The sequence below is a fragment of the Engraulis encrasicolus genome, chromosome 4 (genome assembly GCF_034702125.1).
Source record: "Engraulis encrasicolus isolate BLACKSEA-1 chromosome 4, IST_EnEncr_1.0, whole genome shotgun sequence".
NCBI classification, from domain to species: Eukaryota; Metazoa; Chordata; class Actinopteri; order Clupeiformes; family Engraulidae; genus Engraulis; species Engraulis encrasicolus.
The window spans coordinates 16,199,164-16,217,165 of record NC_085860.1 but is presented as its reverse complement, the minus strand read 5'-3'; the positions used below and the strand labels follow the sequence as shown (position 1 = coordinate 16,217,165).

At 44.7% G+C, this 18,002-nt stretch overlaps 1 protein-coding gene across 1 annotated transcript in view; it reads right to left on the bottom strand.

The window, feature by feature from the left end:
• The window catches only part of si:ch211-266k8.4 (TBC1 domain family member 10B), a 76,967-nt gene that overhangs the window by 44,762 nt on the left and 14,203 nt on the right, over positions 1-18,002 (bottom strand). Inside the window, exon 10 of the mRNA XM_063196378.1 lies at positions 5,306-5,424. Within this exon, the coding sequence (XP_063052448.1) occupies positions 5,306-5,424 (119 nt within the window). The remainder of the gene's footprint in view (positions 1-5,305; positions 5,425-18,002) is intronic.

Sequence of the window (18,002 nt, the reverse complement as noted above, 5' to 3'; positions counted from 1 at the left end):
GAGCATAGAGGCACAACAACAACGAATAGAAGTGGGGTTGGAAGGGGTTACTCTGGGACAACCACATTCAATCCTTTTTGGGGGGAGGATGGGAGGATGGTGGTAGTGGTGGTGGTGGTGGGTGGTTACGCAAGTGATGATAGCAGGGGGGTAAATGAAGGCTCCCCTTTCACTCTCTAGTCTCCTTTCTCTTTCCAGCTCTTCTCCTTCTCCTCTCCATTTCTCTCTCTCTTTCTCTCAGTCACTGTGTCTTCCCTGGGGAAAACAAGTCGTAAGCGAGGGAGGCAGGGAGCGAGGAAGGGAGGGAGGGAGGCAGGCCTGGATGGGGGGCAGGAGAGAGGAAGCTCACGGTTCCACAACCAAGCCAGAGACCAGGAGCATCTGAGGACCAGGAGAGGAGACAACGGACGGATGGATGAACGCACGGACACACACACGCGGACGCACACACACGCACGGACACACACGCGGACGCATGCGCGGACACACACACACACACACACACAGCTCCAGGGAAGACACCGGTGTCTGGGCAACATGGGACACACACATACACAAGCTGGTCCACACAGTAGCTCCTTTCACTGGCTATTTTACTCTGGATCATGTCCCCTCTCTTTTCTCAGCGCTTTTGTGAGTATGAAATGTACATAAATATCACTGATACACTACCGCATGTGTCTACTGGCCACTTCATTCCGGATCATTCTACCCTCTCTTTGCTCTCTCACTCTGTATTATTCAGTACTAAACGTGCCGTAATCCCACTAGTTCATTATGTGCCCGGAGGCGGACTTTCCATTAGGAAAAGCTAGGCAATTGCCTAGGGCTCCGATCAAATCTGTCCTCCATAGGGCCCCAACTGTCACACCAGTCGTGGTAAACACTCAAAAAAAGGAGGCTTGATCTTAATTCGTCTCTTATGTAAAGTAATTGAATATACATATGAGACAAAACACTAAAACGGCACCAAAACACAGAGGGCCCCAAGTTCATATTTTGTCTAGGGCCCCAAAATGGCTAGATCCGCCCCTGTATGTGCCTACCGTATGTGTATTATTGCACAGCACACACAATCAGGTCCACACAGTCGGTTCCATTCACTGGCCATTTGCATTCTACTATCTGTGTACTCCTGTCCCTGTTGTGTTCTTTCTCCATTTCTTTTGTCAGTACTTTAAGTACATTACCCCACTGGTACCTCCTGTGCCGGCATATTATTGGATATATTATGCTATAACGCACACAGTAGCAGCAACACACAGTAGCTCCTTTCACTTGGAATGTTATTCCAGATCATTCAAGTGTGTGTCTTCCTGTTTCTTTTCATTCTCTCTGCCTGACAGTACAAAAAGTAAACAAACCATACTGGTTATTATGTGACTGTACGGTACGGTACGTACTGGTGTGCAGGGAAGCTGACAGGGGGGCAAAGGGGTCAGTTGTCACGGGCCCAGGGAGAGACGGGGCCCAAAATTGAGTTTTCTTAACATTGTATGTATTAGATGGGGGGCCTTTCACATACTAGCTTTGCCCTGGGCCCAGCAAAAGCTGTCAGCTGCCCCACACACAGCACACATCTAATCCCGTCAATGGGCATCAATGTTTGGGATCAATCTATTGCATATATTGCTTTCCACTTCTCTCTCTCTCTCTCTCTCTCTCTCTATCTCTCTCTCTCTCTCTCTCTCTCTCTCTCTCTCTTCTCTCTCTCTCTCTCTCTCTCTCTCTCTCTCTCTCTCTCTCTCTCTCTCTCTCTCTCTCTCTCTCTCTCTCTCTCTCTCTCTCTCCTTTTGCCAGTAAAGAAAAAAAGTGTGCGGATGATTCACTCCATTGATTTAGTAGTCATTCATGGCCAGACACGTTGTGTTGTGACAATCTCAAGAACTACGGGCTAAAACAGACTAACCTGAGGGCCATGACAGAGAATGGAGTCCTATGGCCTTGAAGGCATCTAATGCACAGTAAAACTCATTTGCAAATAGAACAAACTGACACTAGACAGCGGTAAACAAATCAAGAATACTTTGGGTGTTCTGTTGGTGGTTAAAAGACGCAACAGGTTTGGCACACTAATAAAAGCAAATGAGTGAGGTAAACAAGAGAGGAGAGAGGGAGAGAGAGAGAGAGAGACAGACAGAGAAAGAGAGAGAGAGAGAGAGAGAGAGAGAGAGAGAGAGAGAGAGAGAGAGAGAGAGAGAGAGAGAGAGAGAGAGAGAGAGAGAGAGTTACAGAAAGAGGAGAGGAACAAAGACAAAGATACAGTATCAAGAGCAGAGCAAAAGAGGAGAGAGAGGAAAAGAAAGATGAAGAAGAAGAATAAAAGAAAGAGTGATAGTCTCCACTTTCACCCCTCATTAAAGCCAGTGCATCCCTCGCTCTACTCGTCTCGCCCGTATTGATGGGCTGCAGTACAGGAGAACTCTCCAGAGCTCTACCCAATGCTTTGTCTGCACTGTAGTGCAGGCTGTACTGGATGTGAAATAGGGCCCAGGCACTTTTGCCTTAAAGGGGCCCCTCATAATTAGCAACGCAGAACGGACTTCCCGGTGGGCCCCGCACCCTCGTGGGCACCTCTTTTCAGAAATGTTAAAGAAAGATTTTTTTTTAACACATTTCTGAAAATAGGGGCCAACGAGGGCGCAGGGCCCACCAGGAAATGCCCGCTATGCCAGATGACCAGTCCAGTCTTGTCTGTAGTATGGGCCCGTGTGATAGCAGCCCTGCTCCAATGCACACCCACCCGGCCGCACCGCACTGCAGCGCAGCGCCACAGAACCGGTCTTTGTGCTCCACACGTAAGCGTCATCCCCCAGGGACCTTGTAAACCTGCCGCTGACATTTAACGCACAGTTAACAGACGGAGGGGAGGGAGGAGGAGAGGGAAGGAAGAAAAAAAAACCAACACAACACAACAGCTCTCTTTTTAACCGCTCAGCCAATCACATGGCAGACATAGTAGCCGTTGAGCTTCCTATGGGGAGCGGGGACATAGACTACATCAGTGGTTCCCAAACTGTTTCAGCGGGGACCCCCTTTTGGACTTACGAATATTTTGGCGACCCCCTAGTCTTAGTCTAGCAATATATTTCTAGCATTATTAGTAGACAAACTACTAATGGAAAATCTGTCAATATTAATGGACAACAAATTTGCCAACAACTGTGAAATTGTTAACGCACAGACAAAAAGGGTCTAAGAGAGTAGGCTATGCCTTTTTCCCCACACACATAGGCGTACACATTCTACATGAGGGGTGCTGGTCACAGGGCCAGTTTTTCAAAATTCCTCCCAGTGAAAGGGCTGAACAACATTATATATTTATGTCAATATTCACATTCATTACACATTCATTTCTATATGCAGCCCGATGTCTCCTCTACTGTATCAATGTCGCTTAAGTCATTATCATATGACTGTTAAACAAAGCTTGGGGATTGTCAGTAAACTCCTCCCAACTGTCCCTTCTCTGAAGGTTTTTTATTGCTCCCAAACCCAAGTTAACTACAACAACTTGACTAGGCTTTTGATCCCTCTGTCTTTCAAGCACTCATGGTTTTCTCTATAGGATGTATTTACTCCAGGAGGAAAATGCGAAGGAAATCGTTTTTTTAAATCGTTTTTTTTTAAAAACGGACATCGTCCATTAATATTGCTAGATTTTCCATTAATAATTTGTCCGCGAATATTGCTAATACACAGCAGGACAGCAAATAAATCTATCAACCATACAATGTGGATACACGTACAAAGTGAATACAAGTCCCTTTTGTCCGCGACCCCCCTTCAGTACCTCAGTGACCCCCCCTAGGGATCCCAACCCCCAGTTTGGGGACATAGACCACACAGAGGAGTCTCCCAGGTGGCCTCATCAAGCCATTACACTTGACCTTTAGTAGCCCACCGGCCGATACAGTTACAACCCTAATGACCAAGCCCATCCCAACCAAGCCCATCCCATCCCATCCCTGCGCAGCACAGCACTGCTTTGCTTTGCTCTAATCTGCCGCTCGATCGGTTTGTGCTCATCCCTGACGGTGTGTGTGTGTGTGTGTGTGTGTGTGTGTGTGTGTGTGTGTGTGTGTGTGTGTGTGTGTGTGTGTGTGTGTGTGTGTGTGTGTGTGTGTGTGTGTGTGTGTGCTGTACAGAAGAGGCAGGGTCAGGATACGGGCAAAAACAATTATTGTTATGAGCTGTGCAGTGGCAATGGCAGGCAGAGGGGAGGGTGGGGGAGGTAGAGTAGAGGGTGGGGAAGGTTGGGGTGGTGGTGGCTGATGCCCTTTGCCTCCATTCAGAAAACAACATGGGATTGAAATCACCTGGATGGGTGGGGGGAGGGAACAACCGGCTTAGCGTATGGGTAGAGGGTGGTAAAGACAGAGAGAGAGAGCGCGCGATAGAGAGGAGAGAGGGAGAGATGAAGAATATAGAAAGAGAGCGACAGAGAGATAGAGAGATAGAAAACAGAGATCCACCATTTAGCCAATGATAATAACAACACTGATTGCAATTTTCCAAACACATTATTATCAATGCAACCCCAACAAAAGACCACCACAATGTACAATGCTTACACACACACGCATGCTGAATGCAAAATGGTTGAGGGGAGGCAATACTAGACGGTAATTGCGGAGGGGAATAGCCCATTAGGAAGGGCCTTATCATCCTATCAGCACCATAAACACTATCTCTATTGCACAGTAATGCATTTACAGTCCTTGTTATGGGCAGCTGTTTCAGGCTGAACTGACCATTGCATTTAAATGCTTCTAAACAAACAGGGCAACTGCTATCTGTAGCTATCTTGTCCATTTGACCGCGTGCTTGTGATAACGATGTTTGGGTGGAGCCATGACAACCATACTGCAATCGTAAATGCCTATATGCAACAGGTACCTACAGGGAACTGCAACATGCCATGGGTCTTTTGATCTGTTTTGGTATGACATTGTAAACATCACAGTGGAGAAATATCAGAGGCAAGAAAATTATCTATGCCCGAAATCACAGCTCTATGCCTGAAATCATAGTCATTCAACATTTTCAAAATCTCAAAGTTGAGATTTCACATGTCAAATGTAATCTGCTGTTCAAGGCTTGATTTCTGCATGATGTCTGAGCTCTTTCAGCCTCGCGTAGGACACACATGTATCACTGTGTCCTATATCGCAAAATCAATCAAAATCGCCTGCGAGCTTGACCAAAAATAATGTGCTTTGGTACAATCATGCATAGTACATAATTACATCTCAATGCAATCTTTGCATTCATCTACTGTACTAACTGTAGTATGGCGGCTTACTTTTGTGTGGCTCTTCTGCGTCCTCATCGTTCTCCAAGAGCAGACTGGCCATGTTCTTCAGGTCCGACTCCTGGACCTCCGTTGCCCACAGGACTGGGGCCAGAACACAGTGCTTAGACCTACAAGGATAGAACACACACACAGAGATACCAACACCATTAGACATAGAACATAGGAGAGAGAGAGAGGGGAGGGAGAGAGAGAGAGAGAGAGAGAGAGAGAGAGAGAGAGAGAGAGAGAGAGAGAGAGAGAGAGAGAGAGAGAGAGAGAGAGAGAGATAGACAGACAACCAGACAGACAACCAGACAGACAGACACAGAGAAAGAAAGAAAGAAAGAAAGAAAGAAAGAAAGAAAGAAAGAAAGAAAGAAAGAAAGAAAGAAAGAAAGAAAGAAAGAAAGAAAGAAAGAAAGAAAGAAAGAAAGAAAGAAAGAACAAGGAAAGTCAAACAGACAGACAGACAGACAGACAGACAGACAGACGGACAGAGAATTCCCCTTCAGGTGAGCTAGGCAGGTAAGATGATATACTCAGATTACTGCAGTGTTTCCTAAACTGCTTACAAAACACTACTGAGTAATTACAGAGGAATTCCTAATTGCTCACAGATTAATCATCAATATTGAGCAAGTTGGTTACTTGTTCTTGGAAAACTGTCCATGAGATTTGTGTGATTTTCCACTAATTAAGATGATACAGATAAACAAATGATATTTTATGAATCCCATAACAAACGTAGGTACCCTGAAACTATCTTGCAAATGTTATGACAAAAACATTTGCCAACCATCTTCCAACAAGCGCTCTCTCCATTCTGATAGAATCTATTGTCTGCAGGTATAATCTTCTTATTCTGATACAATCTATTCTCCTCGTACACGCATCGCATTCTGATAGAATCTATTCTCCTCGTGTACGCTATGCATTTTAATAGAGTGTATTCTTCTAGTGTACGCTATGCATTTTGATAGAATCTATTCTCCTCGTGTACGCTACGCGTTTTGATGGAATCTATTCGCTGTGTGCATTGTTCTGCTTCCTGATAGACGCTTTTCTCTCAGTGAGAAACCGGAGAAGGCGATCAGTGTGTTTGTTAGTCAGACTGCCTCAGCCCTGTAGCAAAGTGGCTGAATATCTTAAGCTGACATTAAAGGGGATCAGCGTAAGGAGACTTTTTTGGCCTCACGTAACCCCCAGAGGTTTGGAAATGGAAGTACACTGTACAGTTCAGTTTTCAGAAACACACAACACACTCCCGACTCGAGTGCAGGCACACACTCAGACATGCACACGCGCGCACACACACACATACACGTGCACACGCACGCGCACACACACACACCGAAACAGCCCATAGACAAACAGGTGCCACTCGTAGAGTAACTGACTCGACAAGTCTGAACAGGATCTGCATTTCAGCCGGCAGGGAAATACGAGTCCCATGTTCACTGTCATCACACAAGTCACTGTCACCAAGTGCGTTACGCAAGTTTAAAGAGGAAAAAGGGTGTGTGTGTGTATGTACATGTGTGTGTGTGTGTGTGTGTGTGTATGTACATGTGTGTGTGTGTGTGTGTGCGTGCGTGCGTGCGTGCGTGCGTGCGTGCGTGCGTTCCTCTCTGTGTCTGTGTGTATCTCTCTCTCTCAGTGTGTGTGTGTGCGCGTGCGCGTGCGTGTGCGTGTGTGTGTGTATGCTAGTTCAGGGTGGGGGGACCTGTGTAAGGAGGGTTATATGGCATGCCACTGATAGCCAGCCAGGCTTGTACAAGGACAATGACACTTCCTGTTTATACTCTGTGCCACATGATAAATGGCCTGCATTTCTATAGCACATTCAAATACGCCACGTAATAGGTAGAATACAGCACCGCCCTTTTCAGTTTCAACTGAATGGGGGACGGGGACAGCCGTGGCCCAATGGTTAGGGAGTCAGTTTTGTAATTGAAAGGTTCCAGGTTTGAATCCCACACCAGCCATGGTTGAAGTGCCCTTGAGCAAAGGCCCCACACTGCCCCAGGGACTGTAATCAATACACTGTATCTAAATAACTGAGTCGCTTTTGGATAAAAAGCGTCAACTAAGTGTTTAGATTAGAATTAGAATTAGAGATGCACCGGATCCTGATTTTTAGGATCCTGCCGGATACCGGATCCACTGCCTAAGATCCTGCCGGATCCGGAACCGGATACCGGATCCTACAAAATGGTTGAAACACATAGCCTACTCGTGGGTGGGCCCTTTTTATCACTTTGGTTCAAACTATTTTGACTGAAAAGCCTCGGCTACCGGATCCGGATCCTGTGAAAAACCCTATTATCCTGCCGGATCCGGAACCGGATCTTGGATCCTGTGCATCTCTAAATGTAATGTAATGTAATGTAATGTAAATGCCCCATATTCACCCACATACGTACTACAATTCATAGATGCAAGGGTCTTGCAATCCACTCTTGCAAGAAAGCAAATCTCTCATGACTGTGATGTGTGATATCTCTGGTTGCGCACTTGTTTGCGCCATGTCTTGGCAGTTGGCACATAGTCGGATGATTGCAGCGTTAACTTTCGGAGACTGTGCCCGTCAGCTTTTAATAAAAACAATAAAAACAAATCTTGTGTTTATTTCTGCAATCCCTTCAATGGTTGTGCAACTTATCACATTGTGAGAGGCACTTGAACTATAAATGCACTCTGAATACACCATAAGTACACCATGAGTATGAATACACCATGCGTTCCATGGTCTAATGTGCCGATTACCGAGTTTAAGTTAAAGGGAAACTTTTCTTAGAACAGGAGATTTTTACATTAGTAACTGATCTATCTGCTTTCAGTGCACACACTGGCCTCATTTACATGGGACATTTCATTCTGAATTAAACTAAATTGTGCTTTGGAAAACATAATGTAAACACTTCCCATATCAGACTAAAGTTTATTCGGAATTAAATGAAAGTGCAATGTAAACTCACTTTAATTCTGAACTATTTAATTCTTAGCTGAGCTTAGCTAAGCCAGAGCTGGTTGCCTCATATTATTTAAGGAAGAAGAAATCCGCACTCACAAACTGCGTCTCATTATTTATTTATATTACCACCATGTCCAAAAAGCAAACGCGTTTCGGCTAACAAGCCTTCATCAGTGCGTGGTACTCAGAACAAAGAAAGGGGTGCATCTTATCAAAGGGGAGGTGAGAGGTCACAAGCTGCAGGTGGATCACATGATAGTGGGTGGCACCCAAGGGTGCAAAAACACAGTGTAGCCTATAGGCCGGAACAAAAATACACCGTCTATATCTTTAAAACAAAAGGAACAATAAAGAATGGAAAAAAGAAAAAGAAAAAACAAGGCTGGAATTGTAGGATGTCTAAAAAAAACAAAATGTTATGAAGGCAGCAGCAAGTACCATCGCTGGCCATAGCAAACATTAAGACTAATAAATGTAATGACATAACCAGTAATCAAAACATATTTACTGAGAAATTGTATTAATGGAGGAAACAGCAGCCTTCACTCATACCTATCCCTTTCATCCCCATAGATAAATAAATAAATAATGGGCTAAACCCCATCAGTGCGCAATATACCCAACCACCATGACGCCCGGTTTTCCCATCAGAGCCCAGTGAACCTACAAAAGAAAATAAAGTACAATAGATTATAAGAAACTAGTTAGCGTTAGTTCTTCATTAAGCCCATTAGGTTGGACTGTTTGGAGCGTAAATATCCAATAGGCCTCTCTTTGGAGCAGGAGGCGCTCCCTGTCACCACCTCGTTTAAGAGGCTTGACTAACTCGATGCCCTGGAATCTCAGTGTACAAACATCGTGGCCACATTCATTAAAGTGTCTTGCCACGGGAGACTTAATGTCATGATTGCGTATGTTGCTTTTGTGTTCGTTTATTCGTATTCTTAGTTCACGTTTAGTTTTCCCAACGTAGCCAAATCCGCACGGACATTTCAACAAATAGACCACAAAAGTGGTGCGGCATGTTATTCTCCCCCTCACAGAGAATGACCTGCCGGTACGCGGGTGTAGAAAGGCATTGCCCTTAATCATTGCATTGCAGTTTACGCAGTTTTTGCAGGGGTAGTTACCCGGGTCAAGATTAGTAAGCCAGTTAGTAGGTGGGGTGAAACTATCAGCCCTTACCAAAGAATCTCGCACATTTGGAAATCTTTTAAAAGCAAAAAGAGGAGGATCTTGGAAGGAGTGGCCAATCTGCGAGTCGCTAGACAGTATGTGCCAATGCCTTTTCACAGTTGCCTTCACGTCAGAGGAAAGAGGAGAAAAGGTTGAAGACAAAACAATGCGGTTATCAGACTTGACATCTTTTTTCTCAAGCAAGGATTCCCGTTCCATGTTACGTGCCCTGTCTAAACATGAGTCCAGATTTTCACGGTCGTAACCTTTTGACAAAAAACGTTCATAAATAATTTTGGCTTGGCTCTCAAAATCATCAGCAGTACTACAAATTCTCCTCATACGCAGGAATTGACTATAGGGGAGAGATTTCTTCATTGAGGGAGGGTGATAGCTTTTAGAATGTAAAAAGTTATTTCTATCAGTAGGTTTTCGAAAAACCGACGTCTGGAGAACCGGACCTGTGGACCTAGAAACATTCACATCAAGGAAAGAAATAGATGACTTGTCATACTCCAAAGTGAAATGTATCGAATCCAGCCTAGAATTCAGAAAGTCATGGAAATTGTGAAGTTGTTCCTCAGTGCCTTTAAACACAAAGAATATGTCATCAATAAAGCGAAAATAGCATTTAAGACATTGCAAGAAAGAATTTTTAGAAGAATAAACAAAGTCCTCCTCAAATTTGCCCATGAACAGGTTTGCGTAATTTGGGGCAAATGGGGAACCCATGGCGGTCCCCTTCACCTGATGGTAAAAACTGTTCTCGTATTTGAAGTAGTTCATGTTGAGCACAATGTGTGCCAGATCCCATAAGAATGACGACGGGGGTTCATCCACATCCCGTGATTTGAGATAATGATCTAACGCGGATAAGCCAAGGTCGTGTGGGATGTTTGTGTAGAGGCTTGTAATGTCCATAGTGCACAGGAAGTCATCATTGGAAACATTGACATTCATAAGTTTGCTTAAAAAGTCAGATGTGTCTCTTAGATAAGAGGGCAAGGACCAGACGATGGGTTTAATATACCAGTCCACATATTGTGAAATGCCCTCGGTGAGAGATTGACAACCAGCTACAATAGGGCGTCCGGGAACAGTGATGTCACATTTTTTGTGTATCTTGGGCAAGGTGTAAAAGACAGGTCGGACAGGGTGTTGCTGAAGTAAAAATTCATGTTCGTTTTTAGTGATGTAATTCTCAGTCCTGCCAGTGCTCAGTGTGCGTTTTATGGAGTTAAAAAAACGGCCAGTTGGATCACACATGAGCGGCGCGTAAAACTCCTTGTCTCCCAATTGTCGTAGGATTTCATTGCGGTATGCCTCTTTATCTTGTAATACTATTCCTCCGCCTTTATCTGCATTTTTAATCACAATGGTGTCATCTTCAGATAAAGTTCGTAGAGCAGCCCGCTCGGAATGTGAGAGATTTGGATAAAAATGTTGGGGCTTCTCTAATTGTTTAGAGACATCCTGATCAACCAGACGGCAAAAGGTTTGGACTGAGGGGTTAAGAACATGGGGCATGAAAGTACTTTTGGGTCGAAAATGGCTCTTAGGCGAGTTATCCTGGGGGGCAGTCGGTTCTCTAGGTGGGGCAGAGGGGGCCGGATTTGTTGTAAAAAAAGCTCTCAATTTCACAGATCTGAAGAATTTGAAAAGTTCAATTTTTGTCATGAAAGGGTCTGTGTGCTTAGATGGAACAAAAGAGAGGCCCTTTGAGAGAACAGCAGTCTCCTCCGCACTAAGAGCTCTGCTGGATAGGTTTATCACATTTGATACCTCCGTGTCTGCCACCGTCTCCCTGCGTAACCGGTGTTTCTTGCCACCCCTTCGTGTCGGTCTCCTCTTGTATTTCTGGCCCGAGGTCCGTGTCTCCCCTCCTGGTGTAAAAAATTGCGTGCGGTACCTGCTGACGTAGTTTCACTTGCAGATTCATCAGTTGAGAGGCCACTGGAGTAGGAGTCGACCGTACGACGCCCGCTGCGCCATCTGCGCGCAGGTGCCGGGTTGAAGAGCCAACTGTAGACTCGATCGTTTTTGTAGTCCATGGTGTCACGGCGATACTTCCGCAATTTGGTTTCCATGATTTCTTTCCTGTATGTATCCAAAAGTGAGGTGCAGCGCTCATCTATCTCCTTTAGTTTATTAGCATCAAAAGTGTCCTGCATCTCTTTTTGAACCTCGGTAATTTCAGCTCGTGCTTTGGAGATTTCTGCATTCGTGTGCTCAATGACCAAAAGCATCAGGTCCAATGAACATTTATTAGTGATCTCACACCATTTCTTGCAGAAGGCATCATCCTCACGTCCTATTGTGGGTTCTTTGTCGATCCTGAGTCCTCTTGGAATGCGCTTGTTTCTGAAGTAGTGCGATAGAGTTGATCCATGCAATTCATTCCGTACTTCTGTCTTTTTCGCCTTTTCAAGTCGCTCGAATAGGGATCCAAAGGCATCGGTAAAAAGGCTCTGATTCGGTGGGAAAAGAATCCTTTCAGAGTCGGCGTCAGAAAAAAATAGGGTGGAAGCCCTTGCTTCAGTTAGTTTATCTATATCTGTGTAGGACATGGTGGTATTGGTATGAAGGCTTGTTAGCCGAAACGCGTTTGCTTTTTGGACATGGTGGTAATATAAATAAATAATGAGACGCAGTTTGTGAGTGCGGATTTCTTCTTCCTTAAGTTGACGCTTTTTATCTCGCACCCAAAAGCTTTTCGGTTTTCCAAGAAGTTGAGCGCGTCCTCTGCCAATACTTGAAGTCTACTTTTTTGACGCCGCTCCTTCATACCAATACCACCATGTCCTACACAGATATAGATAAACTAACTGAAGCAAGGGCTTCCACCCTATTTTTTTCTGACGCCGACTCTGAAAGGATTCTTTTCCCACCGAATCAGAGCCTTTTATTACCGATGCCTTTGGATCCCTATTCGAGCGACTTGAAAAGGCGAAAAAGACAGAAGTACGGAATGAATTGCATGGATCAACTCTATCGCACTACTTCAGAAACAAGCGCATTCCAAGAGGACTCAGGATCGACAAAGAACCCACAATAGGACGTGAGGATGATGCCTTCTGCAAGAAATGGTGTGAGATCACTAATAAATGTTCATTGGACCTGATGCTTTTGGTCATTGAGCACACGAATGCAGAAATCTCCAAAGCACGAGCTGAAATTACCGAGGTTCAAAAAGAGATGCAGGACACTTTTGATGCTAATAAACTAAAGGAGATAGATGAGCGCTGCACCTCACTTTTGGATACATACAGGAAAGAAATCATGGAAACCAAATTGCGGAAGTATCGCCGTGACACCATGGACTACAAAAACGATCGAGTCTACAGTTGGCTCTTCAACCCGGCACCTGCGCGCAGATGGCGCAGCGGGCGTCGTACGGTCGACTCCTACTCCAGTGGCCTCTCAACTGATGAATCTGCAAGTGAAACTACGTCAGCAGGTACCGCACGCAATTTTTTACACCAGGAGGGGAGACACGGACCTCGGGCCAGAAATACAAGAGGAGACCGACACGAAGGGGTGGCAAGAAACACCGGTTACGCAGGGAGACGGTGGCAGACACGGAGGTATCAAATGTGATAAACCTATCCAGCAGAGCTCTTAGTGCGGAGGAGACTGCTGTTCTCTCAAAGGGCCTCTCTTTTGTTCCATCTAAGCACACAGACCCTTTCATGACAAAAATTGAACTTTTCAAATTTTTCAGATCTGTGAAATTGAGAGCTTTTTTCACAACAAATCCGGCCCCCCCTGCCCCACCTAGAGAACCGACTGCCCCCCAGGATAACTCGCCTAAGAGCCATTTTCGACCCAAAAGTACTTTCATGCCCCATGTTCTTAACCCCTCAGTCCAAACCTTTTGCCGTCTGGTTGATCAGGATGTCTCTAAACAATTAGAGAAGCCCCAACATTTTTATCCAAATCTCTCACATTCCGAGCGGGCTGCTCTACGAACTTTATCTGAAGATGACACCATTGTGATTAAAAATGCAGATAAAGGCGGAGGAATAGTATTACAAGATAAAGAGGCATACCGCAATGAAATCCTACGACAATTGGGAGACAAGGAGTTTTACGCGCCGCTCATGTGTGATCCAACTGGCCGTTTTTTTAACTCCATAAAACGCACACTGAGCACTGGCAGGACTGAGAATTACATCACTAAAAACGAACATGAATTTTTACTTCAGCAACACCCTGTCCGACCTGTCTTTTACACCTTGCCCAAGATACACAAAAAATGTGACATCACTGTTCCCGGACGCCCTATTGTAGCTGGTTGTCAATCTCTCACCGAGGGCATTTCACAATATGTGGACTGGTATATTAAACCCATCGTCTGGTCCTTGCCCTCTTATCTAAGAGACACATCTGACTTTTTAAGCAAACTTATGAATGTCAATGTTTCCAATGATGACTTCCTGTGCACTATGGACATTACAAGCCTCTACACAAACATCCCACACGACCTTGGCTTATCCGCGTTAGATCATTATCTCAAATCACGGGATGTGGATGAACCCCCGTCGTCATTCTTATGGGATCTGGCACACATTGTGCTCAACATGAACTACTTCAAATACGAGAACAGTTTTTACCATCAGGTGAAGGGGACCGCCATGGGTTCCCCATTTGCCCCAAATTACGCAAACCTGTTCATGGGCAAATTTGAGGAGGACTTTGTTTATTCTTCTAAAAATTCTTTCTTGCAATGTCTTAAATGCTATTTTCGCTTTATTGATGACATATTCTTTGTGTTTAAAGGCACTGAGGAACAACTTCACAATTTCCATGACTTTCTGAATTCTAGGCTGGATTCGATACATTTCACTTTGGAGTATGACAAGTCATCTATTTCTTTCCTTGATGTGAATGTTTCTAGGTCCACAGGTCCGGTTCTCCAGACGTCGGTTTTTCGAAAACCTACTGATAGAAATAACTTTTTACATTCTAAAAGCTATCACCCTCCCTCAATGAAGAAATCTCTCCCCTATAGTCAATTCCTGCGTATGAGGAGAATTTGTAGTACTGCTGATGATTTTGAGAGCCAAGCCAAAATTATTTATGAACGTTTTTTGTCAAAAGGTTACGACCTTGAAAATCTGAACTCATGTTTGGACAGGGCACGTAACATGGAACGGGAATCCTTGCTTGAGAAAAAGAAGATTAGTCTGATAACCGCATTGTTTTGTCTTCAACCTGTTCTACCCTTTCTTCCGACGTGAAGGCAACTATGAAAAGGCATTGGCACATACTGTCTAGCGACTCGCAGATTGGCCACTCCTTCCAAGATCCTCCTCTTTTTGCTTTTAAAAGATTTCCAAATGTGCGAGATTCTTTGGTAAGGGCTGATAGTTTCACCCCACCTACTAACTGGCTTACTAATCTTGACCCGGGTAACTACCCCTGCAAAAACTGCGTAAACTGCAATGCAATGATTAAGGGCAATGCCTTTCTACACCCGCGTACCGGCAGGTCATTCTCTGTGAGGGGGAGAATAACATGCCGCACCACTTTTGTGGTCTATTTGTTGAAATGTCCGTGCGGATTTGGCTACGTTGGGAAAACTAAACGTGAACTAAGAATACGAATAAACGAACACAAAAGCAACATACGCAATCATGACATTAAGTCTCCCGTGGCAAGACACTTTAATGAATGTGGCCACGATGTTTGTACACTGAGATTCCAGGGCATCGAGTTAGTCAAGCCTCTTAAACGAGGTGGTGACAGGGAGCGCCTCCTGCTCCAAAGAGAGGCCTATTGGATATTTACGCTCCAAACAGTCCAACCTAATGGGCTTAATGAAGAACTAACGCTAACTAGTTTCTTATAATCTATTGTACTTTATTTTCTTTTGTAGGTTCACTGGGCTCTGATGGAAAACCGGGCGTCATGGTGGTTGGGTATATTGCGCACTGATGGGGTTTAGCCCATTATTTATTTATTTATCTATGGGGATGAAAGGGATAGGTATGAGTGAAGGCTGCTGTTTCCTCCATTAATACAATTTCTCAGTAAATATGTTTTGGTTACTGGTTATGTCATTACATTTATTAGTCTTAATGTTGGCTATGGCCAGCGATGGTACTTGCTGCTGCCTTCATAACATTTTGGTTTTTTTAGACATCCTACAATTCCAGCCTTGTTTTTCTTTTTCTTTTTTCCATTCTTTATTGTTCCTTTTGTTTTAAAGATATAGACGGTGTATTTTTGTTCCGGCCTATAGGCTACACTGTGTTTTTGCACCCTTGGGTGCCACCCACTATCATGTGATCCACCTGCAGCTTGTGACCTCTCACCTCCCCTTTGATAAGATGCACCCCTTTCTTTGTTCTGAGTACCACGCACTGATGAAGGCTTGTTAGCCGAAACGCGTTTGCTTTTTGGACATGGTGGTAATATAAATAAATAATGAGACGCAGTTTGTGAGTGCGGATTTCTTCTTCCTTAAGTTGACGCTTTTTATCTCGCACCCAAAAGCTTTTCGGTTTTCCAAGAAGTTGAGCGCGTCCTCTGCCAATACTTGATGCCTCATATTATTTAGCTGTGTTTTTTGCTTTCTGAACCTGGGCATTGGCACCTCTGCACAGACCGGTTAGGAAGGTTTCCATGCAAGACATTGATCAGGACACCGGGAACAGCTATGAAGCAGGTGCAGCTTTGGCAAAATGCCATCCATGGTATTCAAAGCTATTTAAATAAGTTGGTTTAGATTTGGCTGAATACCTCATGTGTAGTCTTGTCAAATGAGTTTCAAGTTCATGAGTGTTCCATGACTACCATGTTGAAGGCAGCGCTGACCTGGGGGGATAAGTAGGGCCCAGGCACTTTTGGCTTAAAGGGGCCCCTCAAAATTAGCGGAGTAGAACTGACTCACTGGTGGGCCCTGCACCCTCGTGGGTCCCTATTTTCAGAAATGTAAAAACAGTTTTTTTTTTAAAACATTTCTGAAAATAGCAGCCCACGAGGGAGCAGGGCCCACTGGGAAATGCCCTGTAAGCCAGATGGCCAGACCAGGCCTGGTTGAAGGATGGAACTGTACAATGATTTAAGAGCATCTATTTGTGACGACTCTGATTTGATCTCCCCCCCCCCATTTTTTTAGCTTGAAACCAAAAATGACAATCCTGATATTAAATGTTACAGAATTTTTCATCTGGGGCAAGGCATCATGTCTACAGCATTCCAGAAAAACTCTTTTAACGTTATGGCTGAAACACCAATCAGGTTTAGCCTTTATAAAAAATGTTTTTCTTGACTGAATTTAAGTGTCTGCATCTGCGTAGTCCAGGCCAATAAATTGATTTATGGTACATGACCTGACATTCAGGTGGGCGTGCGCCAGTGGCCCATATGGTTTTGTCCTTCTTGCTACAGTTGCTATTGTTCCCTTCGATAATTCCGCTGCTCATTGAGTAGATCCAGGGAGCCTTGATATGCCATACTTGCAAAATGAAACATTTTCCACATTTTTGTGACAGAGTAATGTCAGGTTTTCAGACAGGTATGTCTTGTGGTATTAATAGAGCGCAAATGGAAGGTAGAGCAGGACTTAAGTGTGAGATCCATTTGCAGGTGTTGAATCTAGCCACAGCAAACCATTTCTCTTCCACTTGTAATCGGCACTCTGCCCTCCTTTCTCTGTTTCTTTCTTTCTTACGTTCCTTCCATTACCTGTTTGCCATTGCCAGACTGTGATGCAATTTCAGACAGGGAAGGGAGGTCTGGCCATGGGAAGAGGGGAAGGCACTTATCTGTGGCCTTGCGGACACACACAGACACACCCACACACGCACACGCACACACAGACGCACGCACACAGACACAGACACACACACAAAAGCACACGCTTGCATGCATGCATGCACGCACGCATGCACACACACAGACACGTGCACACACAAAAGCTTGTGCACACGCACTCACATACATACGCACGCACGCGAACACTTTCTTGACCAGAGCCTGACACATCCAAACACCTTTGCTCAGGAGGAGTAGCCAGCTCCAAAGCTCAAGCAACATTTTAGTCTTCAGTTTCCCTGGAGTCTAGAAGTTGGAGCCGTCACTCACAGAGAACTGTTACAGTTCGACAAATGCTCTGCTCACCTGCTGTAAACTCACCCAGGGCATTCACAGGCCCATGGAGAGCAGCAAAGTGAGTTCACAAGAGCCTCTCGCAATGTTACAAGCTGCAGAACCACTGAACCACTGGTTGTGAGAAACAAAAACATGTTTTGCTTTGAGCTGACAGGCACAGTCCTTGAAAGTAAAAGCTAAAAAAAAAAGTAATGTTACTACGTGCCAAGACATGGCACAAACAAGAGCAGAGGCAGTGAAATCACATGAATTTATGAGAAATTAGTTTTCTTTCAAGACTGCATTTCGCAAGAAAGAGTGAGGGAGTGTGGGAAGAAAGACTGATAGAGAGGAGAGGAGATAGAGAGGAGAGCAGAGGAGAGGAGAGAGAGGAGTGGAGAAGAGAAGAGAAGAGAAGAGAAGAGAAGAGAAGAGAAGAGAAGAGAAGGGAAGAGAAGA